The 24,195-nt window shown below is 41.6% G+C and overlaps 1 protein-coding gene across 1 annotated transcript in view; it reads right to left on the bottom strand.

Moving 5' to 3' along the window:
- LOC128745643 (GATA-binding factor C-like) overlaps positions 1–24,195 on the bottom strand; it is a 264,113-nt gene that overhangs the window by 104,726 nt on the left and 135,192 nt on the right. Inside the window, exons 2-3 of the mRNA XM_053842719.1 lie at positions 15,417–15,851; positions 15,045–15,362 (exon numbers count right to left, since the gene is read on the bottom strand). Coding sequence (XP_053698694.1) covers positions 15,045–15,362; positions 15,417–15,851 — 753 coding nt within the window. The remainder of the gene's footprint in view (positions 1–15,044; positions 15,363–15,416; positions 15,852–24,195) is intronic.

The raw sequence follows: 24,195 nt of genomic DNA, 5'->3' as shown, positions 1-24,195 counted from the left end.
AGAGCGTGGTAGCCCTTCGGGTGTTGAAACTGCGGTGTTGATAGATGGAGATACTTTTGAAGTGATCGAAGAATTTGTTTACCTTGGTACGTTAGTGACATGTGACAACGATGTGAGCCGTGAAGTAAAAAGTCGGATAGCGGCTGCCAACAGGGCTTTCTATGGATTACATAGCCAGCTGAGGTCCCGTAGCCTGCAACTCCATTCAAAACTCGCGCCCTATAAGACTCTAATTCTATCGGTGGTATTCTAAGGCCAGGAAGCATAGATGTTGAAAGAGAGCGACCGACGAGCTCTTGACGTGTTTGGGCGTAAGATCCTGTGATCAATTCTTGGCGGCATATTAGACGAAGGAGTATGGTGCAGGCGCATGAATCATGAAATATACCATGTATACAAAGATAATGATATTGTGAGGCGACTAAAACACGGCAGGTTGCCTTGAGCCGCGTAGCAAGGATGCCGGATGAGAGACCAGTGGAAACAATATTTAGCAGAGTACCCGATAGAGCCTGACGACTTCGAAGCAGACCCCGTACCCGTTGGATGAGCGCTGTTGACGAGGATGCTAGAGCAGCGGTTGTTGAGTGCGTCTAGAGAGCGGCAGTCCAAGACCGAGAAATGTGGAGACGGCTCCTGAATTCGCCATGGATTCGATTGTCGCCGAAAAAGTAAAGTAAGTACTCATTCACAACTCACAAGCCGATACAAACACTTGTCGATACACAACTCACAATTGTCCGATTTCTTATTCATACTTATCCAGACTTATCCAGACTTATCCAGACAATAAATGCCTACTTTGCTTATAAATACTTCTCACGTAATTTAGTCAAATTTTAAAAATTTGTACTCCTCCTAAGAAAAATAATGACAGCATTTTTCGTGCTCTAGCCATCCCAAGCCCCTACCTAGCGCCTCCTCGTGGCCTAGGTAATGCTCATTTGAGTAGCCAAGCTAGGAGGTGCGGCGCTGGGTGGTTCCCAGCTGCCTGATCTCAAAACCGCGCTAATAGGTAAGCCTAATATAAGTTATTTCAATTATTTTTTTCGTTTTAGCTTATGAAGCATCTCCTGCTATATAGTAAAAACTTTGGCTAAAACGAGTTTTAATACTGCACATGGATACCAGAATTTATATTAGAAGCACTTATGGAACCTCAAAGGACACAACTCTATTCCATTCGAAGGACTGCTGGTGAGATCGTTCTATTTTTGCCCATATATACCACATTTCATCATAATATCATTATAAGTATTATTATTGATATCATATATGTGGAAGGCTGGATGATGGAGTGGATTGCTAACCTGAATCCTTAAGGTCTGAAGCAAATATGGCAGTTCTCAATTCTCACAAACAAACCATCACGTGGGTTAAAGTTGGTACAACAAAATTGGTTCGGAGGCAGAACAAACGGTTGTACAGAAAACGAAAGCACTTAGTCGTTAGCACTTCAGTCGTTAATCACTTAGCAGATGTCTCTGTCTCTTTACGGTTAAGACGAGCAAAATCAAGCCAATCGATGGTCTGGACTAACTATATCGCCGATGGTATTAATTCCAAAAGCCATGCTTGAACAATCCGCGTTGAGGTCCCAGTGGAATTGAGGATAGTCCTCAGAGAGCCCTTCCAGCGCTCAAGAATCGCTGGTGAAACCAACAGAGGACCAATTGTCAGCCTTTCAGACACAATTAGAATACTGCCACAAAGCTTTTGGAAACGTTCCTATCTGATGCTAGTGCGAATGGATTAGTTTGACGATCGGAAGCTACCGGTATACCTCGTCTAGAGAATACGTACATACCGGAAGCTGATCAGCTGAGTCAAAAGGAGTCAACTGGTGCCATCCCCAAGGCGATCCAGGCAGAAATTCGGTACCCGCTAGGGCGCAATTTGCAAGTGCTTAAAGCCCTACGTACGTCTGAAGTTACTCATCATAAAGTGCGTGATATTTCAGCTCCACGATCCGACAGGTTGGAAGGCCACACTAATTTCGGCATGGCTGTGCAAGCCTTATAGGATCACATAGTAGCGGCGAATGAACACGCTCACGTATCGAACCCTTCTTTTCTACAGGAACTTGTCGCAAAGTTGCCAGCGGATCAAAAAGTGATGTGGTCAGGATACAAGCGAGAATGTCAACATGCCCTTACCAACCTTTAAAAACCTTCGGTGACTACATGGCATCGGTGGTGCAGGACGCATCTAGTGTGGTGACCTTTGAAGCGGAGTGCAGGCAGAACAGTCCCTTGACTATCCAAAAGGAAGGAACCCAGTAAATTCCCATAGGCTAGAGAAGCAGGCTCTGAGCAGAGATATTACAACGGAACCGAAACGTTGGCCGGAGCAGCACAATTGCGAGTACTGTAATGAGGCTGGGCATCGAGTATAGGATCGCATTAGTTTCAATATCCTGACCGTGGATGATCATTGGAGAAGTTCTTGGGCCCTGGGACTTTGCAAAGATTGGTTGTTCGATCACAAGCCTGTAGGGCTTGTCGGAAGCGGAATTTATACGAAATTGCAGGTTGCTGATTCCGCCATCATATACTCCTTCCTTCTTCGGCAGAGCCACCATCGACACAGATCGCAGATATTCACACTCTTGGACTGTTAACCTCTTTCGTAGCTAACGCTTTTTCGTATTATTTGGGTGAACCTTCATTGGAGTTATCGATCGATTAACACACGTTCACCTTCCTTGATAAAGGCTTAGACCTGACACTAGGGGAAATGATTTGGCAGCGTCGTTAGGTGTAAACGGTAGCTCTCAGCCTCTTTACTTTAGGTGGACAGGCAATGCAACACGCATGGAAAACGGATCTCAGCGCATACCTCTAGAGATTCGCGGTACAGGGCCGGAAAACCAATATGCTTATTAATGCCAGAACAGTGAAATATCACAGTTTTCCCATCCAAAGCTTTAACGCACAAGAAGCAGTGAGACAGTACGCGGTACGCCCATCTGCGGGGTATATTTCTTGTAGTTTGCAAGAGAAATTCTCAATTTCGCGGTTAACTTGACAGCTGATCCAAACCACCAAAAGATAAGCAAATGACTAATTATAGTAATTTAGTATTTGAATATTTACCAAAGCAATTGTTTTCTACCAGACACTTGCTACAGAACAGTTGTTTTGTCTAGTCACAAACCAGAAAACCCAAATATTGATTCTGCGTTTATCTCCTGAGCACGTCACCATCACCATCGCTGCAGGTGGAGTTTTACTTATTCAGAGTTATCAGAACATTAAATCTCGGATACTGATCGGCATCGACAACTGATGTCTGGCACTACCATTGCACGGCAGAGAAGGTAATGGAACCGGTCTAGTAGCAGTGGAAACTAGGCTTGACTGGTGTGTTTACGGACCACGGCAAAAACACAGTTACGAATCCTTGTGAACTGTCACGTGTGCAAATGCATTTGTAATGAGAATCTACATGCATCGAAGTAGCACCGGATAAACCAGGGACTGACCGAAACTTTCACCAGTGTTGGTACTGCGTGGAATTGCACCCCACCGGGAGCGCCTCATTTAGGTGGACCATGGAAATAGGCAATACAGACAGCTAAGGCAGCCACGGGGGAAGCATGCTACGAAGAGAAATGTGACAAGATAAATGTGATATTGGTCATGGAGACTGAAAGATTTGCACAATCAAGGCCTCTGACGTACTTGCCGTTAGATCCTAACAAATCATGGCTCAGCGAAACACGAATGCTGAATCTTCGAGACTGGGGGATGGTAACCAAACCGAGTCACCGCATCGGCAGGAAGCGAGGACTAATCGCACCTATGATTCAGGTGCAAGAGCGGAATTGGCACGCTCTCGGCAAAGTTGGAATTAAAATCGCACTGCGATCGCTGTCACATTTGGTATTGCTCGGCGTGAAAGGAAGGCGTGAAGATCCGGAAAACTCCGGACTGGAGGAAACTGTCAACACAGAAAACGATCTGCTAGTCATCTAAGGTAACACTAGTTCCGAAGGGAGTACAAGCGGCGCTTCAAAACGGTCAAAACTTTTCAAAGCAGAGATTAATAACGTGCGTTGAGCGATCAACTGGTCTTGCTTTTTCTCTGCATAACCGTGACCGTAGTCACAGAAAATCACTACGAGTGATCATATTAAGATTTTATACAAAACACTTGCTAATCCAAGTTTAGTTCGATCTTTAAAAGCGTCTAGTTGAAACTTCAGGCTAGATGAAACTTAAAGCTAGTTTACTTACCCAAGTATTTCTTAAAACTTAACAGAGCACCACGTGCAGCGCATAGCATCGTTCTTGAGCAGCCTTCGAGTGGCAAAGGATACTTAAAAGTAAGGTACTTAAAAGCTTAATGTAAACTATACCTAAGACCTATCTTAAATTCTGCAGATTTGAAGCTAATTAAAACATTTGCTTTCAAACATGTTACCTTTCCCTTTTATTCTGCGACAACAATCCATGAGTCAAAATTTAAAAAATCCTATGATAGCTTTGTAGTAGTTCAATTCAAAATTACTCACTGATTCAAATCAATTCTCCGGATGTGAAACCAGAAAGCTCTTTCCAAACAATAATCTATTCCAGTCTTCTTCACTGTCCAGTATTTGAGGGACTTACTGCGTCCATCCAATACTAATTACTGTCTTCTAAATTTTTACCTCAATCTATATTAACAATCAGCGGAAGGTTATCGGCGTAAGGAAAGTTGAGAGGGGTATGTTCCTCCAGCATACAAGATGAGAAACCGCTAAACGTGACTTTATGTTAAACAAAATAAATTACATGGGAAAATCTCATCGATTTTTTACTTCCATGTCTACCGGTGCTAACTCACCAACCATACGTAAGTAGGGAAACGAGGGGTTGACGGAGCACCTGCTGGAATATCGAGCACAAGTTTTAAGTTATTTTAAATCGTGGTGTGAGGCATAGTCAATAATAATAATATCGTTGTGATTTAACAAATATTTCTGCAGAAATAGTAATTGACTTTGCGCAAAACAGTAGCGGTGGAAGAATAAAACCCAAGTTCCTCTACAGGTAAGAGCAAATACCAAGTACTAGAGATGTTGCACGCTTTTCATTGCCTCCTCGCTGCAAAGCGTAACAATGTTCACCTTGCTCTTGAGAGCACTGTCTGAAGGTATGCCGCGCGCGGGCAAAAATCTTTTTGTGGCGGCACGTATGTTAAAACCAGCTGTTTGTGGAGCGGTGAATTTGATTGAAAACAAACATAAGTGGAAGATGTTGCCTATAGGCTTTCATAATTCATTCATCTTATCAGAGAGTTTCGATGACTTTCTACAATTCTATGAGAATTTTGTGTTGTCTGCTTGATCAGGAAAATTTTGCGGAAAGTTTACAGGATACAGGATACATGGATACACAATTTTCCATTCTTTCAACCATTCACAGATTTCTAACATCCGTCTTATGGTTCATATTATTTGAAAATACACCATCAACAGATGAATTCTACGTAGAACGTACTTTGAGTCAAATTTATTTTGATTTTTTGTAAATTTGTGAGTTCAACTATTGCCAGGAATATCTGTTGGTTATTGTAATGCGATCTACGTGTTTAGCCGGTATTTTTTACTCAAATTGCAATTTGAGCTTAACAACAGACGTTTATCTGTTGCTGAGTGGCTCAATTTGGTCGATATGCCTATATAATGTGCACAGCAACAATGCTAGAAATATAACTTCAGCAATGGAAACCCTTGAACATTTCTGAGAGTAAGAGCCATACATCGGTATCATAGCTAGGTTACTACGGAGCGACATTAGAGGTTGTTCACCAAGGGCACTATTGTCAGGCAGTACTATAAGGGACTGCAGAAATGCAAATAATTAAAACAGAGGAAAAGCGAAAAAACTAATTTGGTTTTTATGCTGCTCTGTTGTCTGGTTAATGCACAGCATATTGTTGAACCTGGCAAAAGCTTTTTCCTTTCTTGTTGGATCCACTGTTGCTGGTCCGTACAGCTTTCATTGGAATGGCAAGAACCACCATTCGCATGGATTGGCTCTGGCCCTTGTGACGGGTTCGCTGGCGGGGGTGGGTGATCCAGTTTCGCGTCTTGGGCGCCCATGGGTGGAAATTTCCCTGCGCCATATTTTATTTAATTCCATTTACGATTAACTTCGTGTTTGCTTCTGCTTGCTGGCTTTCGCCGTAAATGCTCGAGCGGCAGGTAATTTCCTGGAAGCGAAAAAAACAACCTTCAATGGTGTACTGCTTCCCTACGTCTGGCGTTCCACGGTACAGAACGAATCTAATTACATGCATGGGTATTGCTGGCTCCGTTCATATACAAAGCACAATGCAAGTCCGGTGAAAATCCGCTGTATCAAAGTTTTCGTACTTCTTGTGTTATAAACAGCAGAATCGTTTGTACCTAAATGTAATTTTTTGCGACTTCCGGAAGCTAAATCACACGTGTGAGAAGAGATACTGTCGTAGAGGGGATTCGCAATCATCGTGCTTCTTTGCCAAGTAACCTTCTTTTGTCCACACTGCGTTTCGTCTCCCATTAGAAACCACTTCAATGTACGTGGCGTAGAGGTGCTTGAATTTCTCTTTAAATTCTCCTCTTTCTTTATTCTGCTGTTGTTGTAGGCACAAATCCACTCGGCACACTCAATGGTTCACTTTAATTAAAAATCTCTAACCCACAAACATCGTTCAACATCAAAACAGCAGCACTTGGCCGCCACAATCAATTCGAGTGGACGTTTCAAGGGTCCTCATGTGCGGCAGTACTTGGCTACCGTGTGTACCGTTCACCAGTAGTCAGCGAGGTGCGCTTAGGACCGACCGAATTACGTAACTACGATTGGGAAGCCCAGCAGTTTAACCGCAAACGCACCGCAGCCTCTACAGGTGAGAACGGCCGAGCCACATGATAACTCTTTAGCTAGCGTTGAAATCCGGACGAACCGAGCGGCGGGAGTATTTTGATACTTCAGCCTTCCTTTGCCGGTAGCTGCTGGATTGAGAAGCAATCCGAAAATCATGTTTGAAAAGATTGTGTACACAATAAATAATTACTAGAGAAACGACCCAAGTCCATATCCGCACAGGTCACAAAGTAGTCACGGTAATAAAAATGATTAAACTTTTTCTCACTTGGGAATTTCAACTTTTTGAGTGGGTTTTGATTAGCATAGTTATGAATCCAGTATTCTAGATTTATTACACTGTTTAGTTAATTGATAACCTAGAATTGAAATATGTCTCATTTAAGTATTGCGAAATACCCGATCAAATGAAAATAACAAATTTATAACATACTCATCATGTTCATGTTCATGTTCAAATAACAAGGTTTTTTTATAACAAAATCTCCTTTGCGTTTTGTTATAAACTTGGTCTGGTTAGTAGTTAAAAATACAAAAATTATAACAAAATCCGCGCTAAACATGTCACAAATCTAGCAAGTTATGCTATAATTTGATCTAGTTTATATCAAGATGTATCACCAAAACTAGAATTCTGCGCTGCTTCATAACCAAAATATAACACCCCAAGAAACAATGTGAGTTTTACTATACTCTTATGGCGGTTCTAATGACCAATTTTGGTCTTAAATGCCATCATAAGTGTGTAATTAAACCCAAATTGTTACTTGGGACAGCATGTTATAAGTAACAGAACGAGATAGAATCTTTGTAAAACATTTTGCGAGTCGCAAGTTTTTCTATCACATTTATAATAAACTTTGATAGAAATATCAACTAGAGTTACATGCAATATTTTTATTAGAATCATTTGATCGGATATGGTGTACAGTATTCCAAAATAGGTATTGATTATTAATGATTATACTTTATTTGTTAATATAGATTGAAACAAGAAGTACAACTTACCGCCTTTTGATTGCAACCAGTAGTTAACTGATTTGGTTTGCAAACAAAACGGAGAGTAGAAAACCATCAATGAAACGTAATCAGCGGCAGTTGTCAGCGCAAAATTTGCCTGCTAAAACTACATAAAAAATATTTCTCAGAAATGCCTAATCATGTTATTCGAGAAAACCGAATCAACACTGAATGATTTGCTGATTTTTGTGGCATGAGTTAAAATTGCTGAATTTTGACTGAAACTAGTAATTTCTTTTCGGGTTTGGTCACCGTAACTAATTGTTGATCAGTTTTGTTGATTATTTTCGGTAAAATGATGACAACATTAAATTCATTTTTTAATACGCGACGTTTCAGTCTACTATCCTTCGACTATCATCAGACACTAATCGGGAGGAATTTTCATCACATATTTTGTTTATTGTATGTATGTAAATAAATTGTATACAAATAAATTGTATGTAAATAAACAAAATATATGATGAACATTCTTCTTTGTCACAACAGTTTATTTTTGGTGGGCTACGGGTTCATCTAATCCGTCTAACTTGCCTGCACGAGTTAGACTCTGGTACAAGATGGCTTATAACATTCAAATTACAAGTCCAATCATAAAACAATTCAGTAAAAATCTATGAGGCTATATTATGTTTCAAATGAGACTAATAGCAAAGAAATCATTTTTGTCATCTCCGAGAAACTGAGAAACTTCTCGTTTTTCGACTTATTCCTAAATATTTGTTAACAAAGATAACACATAATACGGTGACCAAAACTCGTACAAGGAAACTGTACAGGAAGCGGTTTACAGAACCGTTCTGCATTGTGATATTACAATTGACTAGCTAAGCTAGGGGGTGCGATGCCGTGTGGTTTTCGGTTACCTAAGTTTAAAATTCGGTGCCCACTTTTCAAATGGACATGACGAGCGAGATGTGAACGGATCGAGTGAGAGTTATTTTTTGCTGGATTTGCATAGAAAAAGAAATTCTCACTCGATCCGTTTACGTTCTGCAGTAGCGCCCCTTTTGGGCAGTTGGTGTCAAATTGCAAACTTAGACAAAAGAATTGGGACACGGGATTTGACTCTGCCGTGGGTGTCAGTAAATTAGGACCCACTACGTCAAGATGTAATCCCATGCCGACGGCTGAATGGCTGGAGGGGTGAAAACATGCCTGTCGCAAACGGAGTACTATGGGAATCTTGTCTCTACTGTACCATGCGGGGCTCTGGTACGGTCGATCTTTGTTGTCTCAAGCATTTTATGGAAGCAACATAGAGTTTTTGTCTCATTTCCATTTTTGAAATTACACTAAATGTGTTTTGCCGAAATTATAAACTTCGTTACAATTTACTGTCTGATCTGTGATGGGGATCATTTGTGCATATAGTTGGTTAGTTAAATAGCTAGAATTCTCAAGATCTCAACATTCCTCCTAGAAAGATGTGGTTGTCAGGCTACATGGAACGAAAAAGTTGCGACTTTGTGGTCTGTTATATTGACGGTTCCTTGTACGAAGGTTGTGCCGGTGCTGCTGTTTACTGCCTTGAACTGAAATTGGAGGCATGCATCGTTTTTCAAACTTTGTTTTGCTTTATCTTAAATGAATCAGTTTCAAAGAAACTGAAATCGCGAAGCTTTTATTTATCATGTGTACAGTTTCCTTCGGCGGTACAGAAATCACTCGGTATATATGTGTTTGCACCCCTTCCTATGCCCTCTGCGTTCCTTCCTGTCCTCCTCAGGTAAATGATAACACGGGCAAGATAGCCTAGGCACAAATCTTCCACGCGATTGTGAGGAACCTGCTGCTCAAGCCACAGATGTTGATACCTGACACTTGATAGCAAGAGTTTTCACTTCATACTAAGATCGTTGAAATCGGGAGTATGGTTTCGGAGAAAATCGTGTCACGTAGTTTTCGCATTTCTGCTAATAAGTGTTAAGCGAAATACCGGACCACGAAATAATTCAATAGTGGTGTACCAAACAATAATATCATTCGAAAAGACATAATAGTGAACGAATCGGTTTAGCCATCTCCGAGAATATGACGTCTAAAAGCGTCACACATACAGACCTTGCTAACCCAGCTAGCATTTTTATATGTATGAAAAAGTTAAAAATCAGCATTATGTACATATATACATGCTAATAAATCTTATTTGATGCGGCAAAACTGGCATATTCGTACTATTTTGGAGGCAATATACGTGAAAAGGAATAAATATACGCGTTTCAGCTGTATACGTAATTATATACGATAATTTCCGATTAAACCCGGCTCGCTGTCGAACCCTTCCGATTGCTATATGAAGCCTCCCATTCCTTTCCATTCGGCTTTCCATATTTCAGATTAATTTCTTGTTTTTCGACCTATATCAAAGCATCTGTTAACAAAAATATAACATAAAACGGTGACCAAAACTCGTGCAAGGAAACTGTACAGGAAGCGGTTTGCAAAACTGTTCTTTGACCAAACTCGTGACTTTAGTCATGACCTTGAAATGCGGTCAGGCATATATTAATATTTATTTTGAAACGATGATTCTACAATTGATGAAGGGACGGTAAGGGAAAGTAATGAAGAAGGATTTTTTCGGGAATGAAGGGGAAGGGTGAAAAGGAAGGGGGGGGGGTAATAGGTAGCTATGGTTAACAAGTTGTCGTTGTGACTCCTATCTTTTGTCCAATGCTGGAAGGTGCATGGGTCGAACCAAGCTGTAATCAGAGATTATAACCGGATTTGAACCCACAACACCTGCCAGGGCGTGTCGCTCATTGGTACCCGTGTACCTTTGAACCACAGAAAACCCATGTCGCGCTATGGTTAATAAGGGGGGTTGTGCAGACTTCTTTTGTCCAGCGCCTCTGTGGTTCAAAGGTACACGGGTACCAGTGAGCGACACGCCCTGGCAGGTGTTGTGGGTTCAAATCCGGTTATAATCTTTGACAAACATTAAATTTCAACGATATCGATCAAGTCTTAACGTTGCTAGCTTAGTGTTTGAGCGGGATTTATCGCTTAGAGTATATCAAGAATAATGATACAATTGCATTACACACTGGAAAACGTGGTTGTGGTAATTATCTGATAGAAAATTTTATGATAAACAATTCTGTCAAAGATTGCAACTTGATGAGATAACATTCAAACGTTTATTACGTTTTAAACGAAGTAGAGTTTGCGTGATATTTTTATTTTTTTTTTTCTCGAAACTTCCAGCTCGTTCAACAGCACCTAACACGTAGCAATAAACTACTGTTACACATTCCGTCTGAACGTGTACGGTTACTTTCGTTTGTCTATGCAAAAATTTAACTGCACGTACTCAGGTGAAGTAACAACCTGATAAATATTGATGAAAATCAGTTCAATTTTTTGTGACCTATGCCTATGAGAAATTTCGTTTGGCTACCCCTCAGCGAATTGTCTGGTTATAATAATTTTTTTTCTAACATTGCATACCTTTTCTGTTGTTGCACCTACATATAATGCTATAATTCACACACCAAAGCCTAATGCATACGTAATAAGGAGGAGAATGTGGAAAATAAACGACCAAAACCAAGATGCAATCAAAGGAAACCAACCTACACCTGACTTCTTTATTGCACTGGCCAATCGCGACTTCGGGCAAAAACGTGGAGGTGGGTGGTAATTTCAGCGGCCCATGGCGCTCGAAGAAAAGCCGTTTTTACTGCAGTGAATTAGGCCGAGTGTGCAGCAGCGGTGAGAGCTCGCTCGTTAGAAATCCACCTAGGTGCATCGATTCGGTTGGCTCGGCAAGGTAAAGCCTTTGCAAAATGCCCTCCAACATAAAACTCAGATGTTTTGCATATGTAGGAAACCTTCGAGCGTTGAGGGTGGTTCTCCCATTGGACGTTTTGCGCACTCTACGGGCTCCGATAGGCGGCTGTTCGTTCAGCAAAGAAAGTTGAAAGATCTTCGCTGTGTTTAGCCGTGGGGAACCGGGCGTTCAGAGGTCTTGAAAATGTTTTCTGGCAGAGTAAGTGTACCAGCGATCGAAAATAACTGAAGGTTTGGTTTATGCACACATGTGCTAGGTATTTGCCATAATAATATGAGCGAGAAACGTGCAGTCATATTTTTATTCGATGGGTATTCATTCGTAACGGAAGAAAAGGGATTGCAATAGTAAGGTTTTCACCTGTTTTATTAAATGAAATAACGTTTCCTGTATGATACTTACTTAACAAGGAATTTTTCCCTATGAGCTTGTCGACCACAATACTACAAGCTTTTATCAATATTTATTGTCATCAATATTTCAGCAACATGGCATTATAATTCTAAATAACCGAAACAAGCTATAATCGGAGCCAATTATAACCGGATTCGCTTCCACTTCTCTTTCCAGGTTCTGGGGCCACAAAGAACAAATAAACCGTTGAACTAGTGAAAAAAATATTGTAAAATCTGATGCCTGCAGGTTTTATAGTCTAAAAAATCCGAAAATGAGACGAAGATGCTTTTGGCTAGCGTCGATGGATAGAGATAATCACGTTGAAACTCTGTAGACTAATTTAAGTTAAGTTTTTGATAGAGTAGACATCCCAATGCTAATATACAAACTTAAGCGTCTAGGCTCAGAAACTAAACTTCTTAAATGGCTCAAATCTTATTCGAGAAACAGAACACAGATAGTTAAATTTATAGGTCACCTCTATGATGCAATAGAGGTTACTTCAAGTGTTCCTCAAGAATTTCATACAGGACATGCCAATGACGTTCCTCGTGCATGTATCCCTTGAAGTTTTGATTTAATCAGATGATTCTATTTTTTTAAACATCCTTAAGAACTTGACCCTTCTTTATCGACAGACTTCGCAGCCGGTTCTAAAAGTACAGGAAAACTACGGGGTTAGTGTAAAGATCCTAGATCTCATATAGTGGTACCGCCCAGTCGAGATTCGAACCTACGACGACTGGCTTGTTAGACCAGCATCGTACCCCGGAACTAACTGGGCGGGGATGTGAAACTATACATGGAAATTGCGAATCGGTGAGATCTTTATCAATTTGAACGAGAGATTGCATTTTTTACGTAGGGCCCTTGTGTTGCTTCAACAGAGGAAGCAGACGCTTCTGTAGATACTTCTTGAGGTAAATCAGACCGTTTACTGTCCCGGTAGTCACGAACGGCGCACTCCGTTTGCCACATGAGCATATCGCTTGCCAAATTACGTATTTCTTGGCAAACTTTGAAAATTACTACGTCCTTACTTCCTTCGGAACATCACACCTGTGCTGGGCGTTGAAGAACAGTAGCCCCGGAAACTGCCAGAAGTCCGCCTTGACGTAAGCCACATTATCTATGATGAGACAGTGAGGCTTCGTCAGCATTTGGGTATATAGTTTCCGGGTCCGTGACTTTCCCACCGTATTTTGCCATTCGTCACGATTTGGAGCCTTCTGCACTTTGTACGTATACAGTCCTTCCCTTGGACTTGGACAGATTCAACTTTTTGGTCATATCCCTGACCAAAGCATTGGGATTCCGCTTAATCTCTTTCACGACACGCTTGAGATCTTTATCGCTAATAGAACATCTACTCCGACCGCATTTCTCTTTCCGTCCGATGCATAGAGTTTCCCGTTGACCACATGATTCTGAGTTGTTTTCAGATGTCCCGATGAGAGAGTTGAGGATTGTCCTTGCGCAAAATCCATTCGCGACGTTGCTTTCTGGATGACGCTATTTTTTCAATTTTCGAAAAACTGACAGCGATAAAAATACAGTGTAAAGAATACACTTTAATCTACTTCTACTAAAATTTTTAAGAGAAAATACCCAACGGGTGATTTTCTGCAGCGTTTTTTCTGTGATGCAATTTGATGTGGAGCACCCTTTAAACACTAATCAATGGTCGTGCTAGCAATTCCCAATGTGTTTCGAATCATGTGTATTGCATCTGATGTATTTCAATTTGTTTAGTAAATAGAGCAAAATATATGCTCTCACTTACATTAAACACTGGCTCCAGTTTTATCGCATCAATCGCACGTGTATAGCTCACTATAGTTCACTGTTATTAAATTCCGAACAAATCATAAACCAGAACCGCGATCTGGTAAGCTGAACAATCAATAAACCTGCCCAGCGTACGTCCTCAAGGTATAGAACATCGACATTGTGTCGGAGCATGCGGGAAGTTACACAATCAGGAAATGTATTATCAACTCCCGGCGTTGAGCCCAGCGCGCGGTGCGGCGGCGTAGACGGGCAGCTGCGAACCGTCAGTTATTGTTTTATGATTGCGTTCCAGCTGTGGCGTTTGTGCAAATCTACTGCTGAAAGTGTAAAAATTGACGAGGCGTACGCGTTAGATTCGTTTCTCGCTAGAGGCAGCTTCGCTAATGCTCGATCGTGGCATTTAGGGCGTTATATTCGAATCGGGCAGCAAAAAATGACGAGAAAATCTAAAACAATATAGTAGAACTCGTGCTCATCGGGCCGTTCGGAGTTGTGTAATGCATTCCCGCAACAGCCTGGTTGAATTTTCAGCAAATTATGTAACATTATAGGACTGAACAGGGGTAGTCGGATTTCCGAAGCCTTGTATCCGATTCGATTCGTAAAGATTACGGATGGCTCCAGGGGAACTCTGCAATCAGACCATCTCATGGGGCGGTATATAGCACCGAACACAGCAATCAGTTAGTCGCAGTCATGCAGTTTGAAACCTCATAACGATGCACAAGGTTACTGCAGAGCACTTCCAATTTGCGAACAATTAAAAGCAATAACGATTATTTTAAGTTCCACGCAGCTTGGTGGACAGCCGCCACTAAGTTTGTTTAGAATTCAATGGAAGTTTATTGGTAATTATTACTGCAAATAACAATTACTTTCAATTGTGCGCAGATGGCAACGTAACTTATGTTCTCGCGTTATAGTACGTAATAGGTCTTCTTCATCTTTTCAGGGGTTTTCAAGGAAAATGAAAAATAGGTTTTTAACTAATTCCAGAAAAATAATTTAAATTAAGACTCATTTATGTGCAGAAACGTTGACAGAGGTGCAAACAGTGATCACCAGCACATTATTTGCGAGTAGAATGATTTTGAGTAAATAATTAACTAAAATTAAATATAAATAAAAACAATACCCATACTTTAAAACATAATAAAGATCACACCGTGTCCATATCTTACCGGCACTAGTTCGAGCCTTCGTCCGCTGCGGCTTCATATATGAACTATTCATAACCGTAGATCGTGAGTTATGTTGAAACGAACCACTTTGCTGGTGATGATAGCCGTAGCCAACCGTGTCGTATCCACCGGCGTACGATCCATGCCCGGCGGTATCGAACAATGCACTATTGGAACCGCTATGAGTTTGGTTATTACTACCACTAGCACTGGTCGCGTTCAGGGTCGTACCTTCCCGTTGCTTTGGCTGGTTTTGTCCACTGCTGCCACTATTACCTCCGGAACCACTTGCACCGTTACCACCACTGCCATTTGCTCCTCCACCACTTAGTCCACCACCACTACTACTGCTGCCACTGGCGTTTCCCATACCCAGTCCTAGGGAGCTCCCCGTGAGACAAGGTTTCACATCCAGTACACAGTTCTCCTGAGCGGCAACGGCTGCTGCTTGCTGAGCAATACAGCTCGAAGTTACTTGGGCCTGATGCATGAAGGCATTGATTGTTGCTTGGTACTCGGCAGGTGCAGTTTGTACTGAGTCCGGGGTGGAGTCCTTCGGGGGCGTTGGCGGAAACGAGAACAGATGCTGACTACTACCGCCACTTTGGCTACCACCCGGACCTATCACTGCGGCAGCTACCGCCGCTTGGCTCAGCTTTTCCTGTGGATCTTGGGGACAAGCAAACGGGCTACCCCAGGCACTGCCGGATGCGATCGGTTTAGCTGGATCGCTCAACCAGGACAATGGGCCGTGAAAGTGCGGTCTGCACACCTGGGGCGTTACATGCGATGATGCCATGCGGGATGCTGTCGGAATTGATAGAGAACAAAATAAAAAATCCATGATTAGGTGAAACGTTTAGCATTAGGTGAGATTTATCTGCTCTAGAATTTTTATTCTTTCATTATTTATAAATTTATAAATTTTTTTTGTAACCTGTAACCAACATTTGTGAATAATTTAACTCGCAAAGCAATGTTAGTGTTTACGTCAAGTCTATTGGTGATGTAAGTCCTTTCTAGAAGACAGTAAAGAGGTCACCGATGAAGCCCGCGCTGAACGATCATCAATGAGCACCACTAACAAAAATGTGACGCCTGAGAAAGAACTTATGAACTCTGACTGTCGTTTGAATGTTTGTTTAATGGCACAGACTTCGAACCAGCTAAAAATGCTCTTTTTGAGCTTGTGACGAACTACAACTGATCGTTTTGTTCAAAGACTGACTTCTCCAACGACTGAAATCAAAAATCTCGAGCATGCTGCAACGTATAGTCGCTTCACAATGCAATCACTGACATTACCATTGGGACAAACGTTGTATTATTCCTAGCTAACATGAGTGGCGTACATCGCAGCGCAGAGCGAGAGTCACAAATTTTCACACAACATCTAACTTGTCATGTGCTTTGTATTCTTCCAATATTCTCTTTTGCGTTTCTATTGTTCTTTCATGTTTTATGTGTACAAAGAAAAAACTACTGTTTGTGCTGTAGGATAAACTTGCTGTGTACTTCAGCATTGCAGTGTATCTACTTTATACACTGTGCGCAAAGGCAAATGTTATGGCGTGATTGAAACAAAAAAAAATGTCTATGGATTCGATTGAAAACTTAAACTTGTTCTACATAAGGGGCGTCTCCTGACATTGAATACACTTCACCACCGTTTTTTCAGCCTAGTCAGCGTCTGCACTCCATGGCTCATTACGGTGTTCATGGCTGAATTAAGAAAAGTTTTGTCTCGAATGTTAAAACCAAGATGACAACACGATCACGAGACTTTTCAGTAAGAATTTGTCGTGCAATGTCGGACAGACGCAAGCAAGAGTTACGCTTGTGTCGGACGTCGTGCGTCCGATAATTCTTACCGGGTCGGTAACATGGTTCTAGCAAGGCAACCTATCTAAATATATCAGTTACGAATAATCAAGAAAGCTCGACTCGAAACTTTTTAGATAGACTCGGTAACGAAATAAGGGCATGGTGTAGAAGCTCGGTTCTTGAAATCTGTCGGAAATGTAAGAATGTGTGGTAGATTCGTGGCGGCAAGTTCCACTTTTATCAGAACGTTGGAGCTCAATCGAGGTCAACAAACGGAGAACAAGCTTTATAGTAGATAGTTTAAAATGTTGAGCAGAATATTAGACTGGAAAGTGATAAACGATAAGATCTGTCTTACGAGTGTCTTATGAGAATAAAAGGCCGTTTCTTCAATTACCGTATCCGCAACATGAGCTTTCACGCGAAGGTGGATCCAATGGTGAGAAAAAATGTTCTACGTGCAGGCGACGTACGACAGCTATTCGCCGCGGGACATCAAGATTATCGTCGGGGATATGAAAGCCCAGGTCAATAGGTAAGCGGTATATAGACCGGTGATCGGACCGACATGGACGATAGCGATCAGTGTTGCATCAACTTTACAGCTTTCCCCTGGCCAGGCCTGGTGATCAGAAGCACTTTCTTTCCTCGCAAAGATAACCACTAGGCTGCCTGAGGAACGCCTGACCAACGAATTGTGAACCAAATCGACTTTGATTTGGGCATAATAATAATACAACTTCGCTTAAAACTATCGACGTTCGCGAAAAAGCTGTGCTTCTCGGTTCAATATTCGGCAATAAGATAACCCAGCAGCTGCTGAGTAACTACTATGAAAATCTACTGAGTGAGGCTCTACCTTCCTCTGTGGAGCTTCTCTGTCGTGCTTCAATCCGCGAAGCCGGGTGGAGAACCGCGTTTCTAGGCAAAAAAAACCTCAAGTTCAAGAAACGAATGGTTTGATGGGAATGTCAGCAAGCGAGGAAGAGGAAGAAAAAAGTTTGAAAAACTATCTGAGCATTGCCATAAGAGAGTATTGGCTCAAGTGGGAGGATAAAGATCCGGGCTAAAGGCACGTGCAGTTAAATGAGAAAGTGAAATACTTTCGTAAGGGCTACACACTAGAACCTGACATGTGTAGGGATGAGGAGGCAAACAAGCAGAGGTAGTCTACTGGTGGAAAAAATTCTTCGATGAGCATCTCAATGGCGATATAACGAAAGGATGTGGACCGGAACTTGACCTGGGAGTTTCCACAACCGATGGTAGCATCCCGGTTCTCCATCTTGAAAAAATCCGACAAAAAATCGGACAGCTGTAAACTATCAGACCCGCCGGAAATGACCGAATCTACAACGATGGACGAAGTGGTTTATTTTATGTAAAGGGGCAATTGGCTCAATCACTGTAATTACCGCGGTATTACGCTGATTAATGCGCTTTTCTAGATCTATCTTTAATTGCAACCAAATTCGTACCAGACGAACTCAGATTTTTACGCTCCAACAGAAATCCATTAGTAATAGGAACGCGATGGGCTCACCCATTATATTTTCGCCGATTTCAGGGCAAGGCATATGATGTAGTCTTTCCCTTTCGACTATGACAGATACAACGAGTACGGATTTCTGGATAAACTGATGCGACTGGTGAAAACTGCTCTGAAACGAGCGATGTGCTACGTACGTGCTTCATGGACACTTTCGTGTCTCATCGGATCACACAGAGGCTTGCGGTAATAGACTTGCGTCTCATTTAACATCGCCATTTCGATCCGGCGAGCGTGCTTAGAAATAACAGGCACGATCTTCCATTAGAGTAGCCAACTCCGAGGATTCGCAGATGACTTAGAGGTTATTATTAGGAATTTTAGGACGGTGGGACGGGGGGATCTACACCAGCCTTAACGCGTAGGCTGGGAGAATTGAGCTAAAAACCATTGTTTCAACGCATTATAAATATTTGATTACAGGGATAGCTCGATATAAGACAACCTCGATATAAGACAATTCGATATAAGAGAGGGGGAGTCTGGGAGTTCAACCCCCCCCCCCCCCAGACGAAAATTTGTTCTACACGAAATCACGGAAAATAAACGGCCGTAAAAAGAGATTCTAGTCTACCTTCGCCGCTCTCCGCTTCCAGCTTTTGCTCCATCAAATATCGTCCGCAAGTGCAGGCTTGTCCTCTGTGAGTATCGTTAAATCCATCAAATCTACCGGTCTAATAAGGGCTGTATAATTTGTCAGCATCGTACAGTGGTTATTGCTTGCTAGCGGGGGCTGGTACCGAATGGCCGAAACACAAATGGCCGAATCACAAATGGCCGAAATCCAAATGGCCGAATTTCAATAACAGTCACAGAAGGCCGAATCACGAATGGCCGAATCACAAAAGGCCGAAATTTTTCGAGATGCCTAAATAACTACTCAATAAAAAACCATGAATTGGCAAGTAGTTAACAAATAACTTTAATCAAACAAAAAACAAACTACTACTATTAAACAAACAAAACATGCTTTACGAACGCCTTTGTTTAGTTAATAAAAGCGCAACTGCGTCAACAAAATTTTTGCTGCTCATTTTGTGAGCATTAACACATTTCGAGTAGATTTTTTCGTCTATTTCTCGGCGCGAATTCGGAACATCCCCCTGAAGAATTCTAAGGATGTTCCCCTCTATCGCCTTTTGCTCCACCCGCAGCTCTGTGATGATCTTGGTCATTGACAGGTGATTGGAACCAACAATGGTTGTCCATCGTTGGTGCCATGCTTCCAAGCTGTTTGTGGTCCGCGGTAGCTTGTCAATGATATGCTTAAAATTTGACCACAGAGTGGGGTGAAACAATGGCCTGTTGTTCCCGTTCCTCCCACTTATGTAAGTATCCCGAAAATATCTGAGGAAATTCTCCAATTCTTCAGGCATCGTTCCTTCCATCGCGTCGTACGCCTCCTGTACCCGATTTTGAGGCAGAAAAGACAAAGCCTAGAATTTTTATAACATTATAAAAACATCAAATAGTACTTTATCAATAAACCCGCAGCCGTTTTACCGCCATTAATATGTCTGTGTTGGTCAAGTAATGTTGTTTTAGTCCGCGTATACTGATTATATTTTGTGTGAAATGAAAAAAGCATAAGAAGCATTTAGTGATGTCCGAAATTTTCAATTATTCGATTACCGAACGGGGCCTTCCCCGTAATCTGCAATTGATGTAGGAAGCGGCACAATATGTGTCGATAACCCAACCAAACACGTCGCTATTCTTGAGAAGTGGATTTTGCGGTCTCCTTTGGCCAGCGCCTCTATGGTTCAAAGGTACAAGTACCAGCGAACCACATGCCCTGGCGGGTGTTGTGAATTCGAATCCGGTTATAATCTCAGATTACAGCTTGGTTCGACTCATGCACCTACCAGCATTGGACAAAAGGTAGGAGTCAAAATGACTACTTGTCAAGCATAGCTACCAATACCCCCCCCTTCCTTTCCGCTCTTCCCCTCCTTCACCAAAAATTTTCAATTCTTTCCCCTACCGTCCATTCATCAATTGTAGAACCTTTCAAAAAATATTAATATATATGTATGACCGCATTTCAAGGTCAAGACTAAAAACTTGAGATTAGTCTTTAAATGTTTTCTAGATGATTCAGGGCGAGACGGCCGTAGGCCGCGAGTGTGCGCCGGTGATCCGCCGTCGGAAGCGCCGGCCACTGCGGGGGGGCAACCCCCCGCAGAAACCACTACTATTTAGGTGCATGCATTTTCCTAGGTTTACTGTCTATTAGGGATTATCCCTTAGTTAAGTCCGAACGAGCGGCAGCGAGTAAGGACAGCATGTACCCAATGTTTGCGCAAGTTGAAGGCTATGAATATTTTCGGTCGAATATGATATTCGGCCATTCGTGTTTCGGCCATTAGTGATTCGGCCTTTTGTGATTCGGCCATTCGTGATTCGGCCATTTGATATATTATGCCATTCGTTATTTCGGCCATTTGTGTTTCGGCCATTCGTGATTCGGCCATTTGTGTTTCGGCCATTCGTAGGTAATCCGCTAGCGGATGGAAGCGTTTTGCGAAGGGCAAAGCGGACTCGATTTTCTGCTTAAATGCGCCGCAAGATTTCCTTCTTTGTGATAACCGCGGCCACCAGCATTCCCAACGATTACCGTCCAAGAAATAGTGCACGTTCGTCTCTTTGAGCCTCTACCAATACTACTAGCGAAGTTTCGGTCTACAATAACGAAGTCATCTGCGTAGCCAAGAAATTTGCTACCTTCATTGAAAATTGAGTTTCTCGTTTCGATTTTGCTCGCCGGATCATCTTCTCAAGGGCGATGTTGAAAAGCATGCAGGTTAAGCTGTCAACTTGTCTCGATTTTTGCCGCACCTAGGAGGGACTCGATCCTATTGACCCTAATAGTCTCTCCCAGTCAAGATTTGAATACAACGTACCACGATGTCAACTGGGAGGTGCAATTTCAACGTGTACCTTCTTTTATATCAATTTGATTTTTTTGTCAAATGAAGAGCCCAGAGTTTAAACCAAAATAGCTTATGATGATTGAAAATAATTCCCCATTTCCTGAATAAACTCCTTAATGTTTATTCAGGAAATGGGGAATTATTTTCAATCATCAGACGCTTCAATCAGCCCAAGACGCTGTAAAAACTTCAGTCAATTTGCGATAGTTTTTTCGTGATATTCGTAACATTTCAAAGCAAAATAGCAATTAATTGCGGAGCCCACGCGAACAGATGGACCGGGCACCGACGCCATCTTTTTCATTCAGTCGCTTCTTATTTTGACGCCATTTTGAGCTAAACTTGGCAAGTATAAACAAAACAAAAAATACTGGCAGAAAGAGGAGAGGGAGAGCTAGCACATACACACTCTCATTTCTTTCTGAGCTCGTTGATTGTTGTGCAAAGGGGCCCCGAAAAAATTCCAAAGTTTTAGTTGCCATCCGTTATGAGAATAGAATAATAGATACAGTTTACTAAATAACGAAACGCTGAGTAGCAGGTCTTTTTAAGACTTGGCTCTTTTTTATCTTCAGACTTCGCAGCCGGCTGTTAGAGTACAGGGCAATTATTTATGGGGCCACGATCCTACTGACTCTATCGAGCAAGCTTTGCCCAACCGTGATTCGAACATACGACAGTTGACTTGTTATACCAGCTATGTATCTCAATGCCACTCGAGCCACAAATGCTGATACCTGATACCTTGAAGCTAACTGGATGGGGTTATTACGACGCTTGCTTGAATTGTAATTTTGAGTGAATTTCGTGTAAAGAATATCCTTAACATTTGTATAAAATTAGTCCTATTCAAATCTTTCTCCCTTTGCCTAAAATACCAATCGCAATCGTAGTTACAGAGCGGTACAGCTAACATGCACGGTATCCTGAGGCATTTCATCCCAAATCTTCTCCATAATTTCGTTGCTTGACGGTATCCACAGTCAATCTTTTAGTACTCTCTAAGTTGCTCTAGCATGTAACCACGTGTATAGAAGTCGAGAGGATTCAAATCAGGCGAAGAGGCAGGTTACTCTCAAGTCTGTGTAGCTTTCGACCGGTGAGACGGTGCAGAATCTTTGTGGAAGCAGCTTGGTGCATTCTTGTAGTGTTTTTTTGATGATGGGCAGCAAATGGTTCTTCAAAATATTATCAATATTACATACATAGTGTCGATTTTAACACCAGGTTTAATGAGCAGCAATGGAACCTTTAAATTTTTGTAGAACCATCCCCATACCATCACCTTGGAAACATTCTGGAACCTTTGATAAGCCAGTTTGTCCCTAGGTAGGGTGCTGGATGGGTTCTTCTACGGCGGGTCTTCGTCTACTTTCTTTCTAGTTATCGACAAGAAACCAATTATAACCAATTTCGATGCGAATTACAGTCAAACCAACCTGGTATTGATATTTATGGATTATATCTTCGCTATCGAGGAAAAGATTATGTCAGAAAATTACTATTTTTCAATATTTGTTCAAAAAATAGAAGTCATCTTGGTTTTTCTACCAGTTTTGAGTATGACGAAGAGAAGCTTGAGTATGACGAAGACTAACTACTTGTAATTTTGAGCTGTGATTCAAACTATTTCCACTCCTTTTATAGTAGTTGAGTAGCTCTTGGACTCGGTTCAAAGAATGCATGCAAAGATTTTTGTAAATAATTGCTATCTGTCCGTGATAAACGAAAGAAATCTTATTTATGACGAAGTGAATTTTCGTATGACGAACTCCCACTGGAGCATGAAAAATTGTTCCACTGAGAAATGTAAGTTCCGAAATATTTTTTCAGGCTAAATGGGTATACATGTACAGGCAAGATGTGCCAGATTTATCTGGTGTAAAAAACTTGAGTACTTGTGGATTAATTCTTATAAAAACTCACAATAAAGTCTGGATCGTGTTTACGTATGACGAAGAGGGTCCGTAACCCTATATCAGAAAGAAGTGCTGTACTTAGCCGATCATTTTATTGGTTGTAGTAATCCTGTAGCAAGAAAACTTTTTTGTCCAAACATAAAATTTCACAAACACCGTGCCCGATAAGCAGCTGCCGACAAATAAATAAATAAATAAACCTTGTGCTCTTCAGACAAACCGTGCACCCGTTGTTTTTGATATGGAATTAATCGAAGATCATCTTTCAACATATTCTTTGTGATTGGCTGCAAAATTCCCAGTTCCTTATGCCAGCTTACGTCCAGCGTGATCTGGTTTCCGTTGAATTCGCTCTCTTATTCGTTTGCTGACTTCCGGTGTCCTTACAGTGCGCATACGGCCAAACTTTAGGAGTATTTTCCAAGTACCGCCCTCCGGGGTGAGATTGTGCCAAAAACCAAAAACGTTTATTTGTGAAAATTTATTATGTCTATAGAAACTGGTGACCTGAATTCAAAATGATGATGAACATAACATATTTATTCATAACTTAGAATGGAACACAGATAATATTTGCAAAGTATTTAGCCTAAACAGGGTTTCAGAGTTCGCGATCAAAAATACGCGGAAATAACGCTTGTAAAAAATGTCCCGCATAAACCAACCCACAGAAGAAATCGCATCAACTTGCTATCTTGAAGGTATATAAACTAATCATTTACAATGTATTGAAAGGTTATTATTCGTTGGATAAGTTTTGATTGCGAAAATAATATTTTTCGAAACTTTGTACTTCTCGAGCTTCACGGGGATGAGATTGTGCCAAGCCGTAATGATCGATCCAATTTGTGGATTTCACTTACACAACAAAAATACGTCAGTATACCTATACACCAAGGTTGCCAACAAGTTTTCCCGAAAATCTG

This window comes from Sabethes cyaneus, chromosome 1, assembly GCF_943734655.1.
Source record: "Sabethes cyaneus chromosome 1, idSabCyanKW18_F2, whole genome shotgun sequence".
NCBI lineage: Eukaryota > Metazoa > Arthropoda > Insecta > Diptera > Culicidae > Sabethes > Sabethes cyaneus.
The sequence above is the reverse complement of the archived record's forward strand: the minus strand, read 5'-3'. Positions and strand labels throughout refer to the sequence as shown.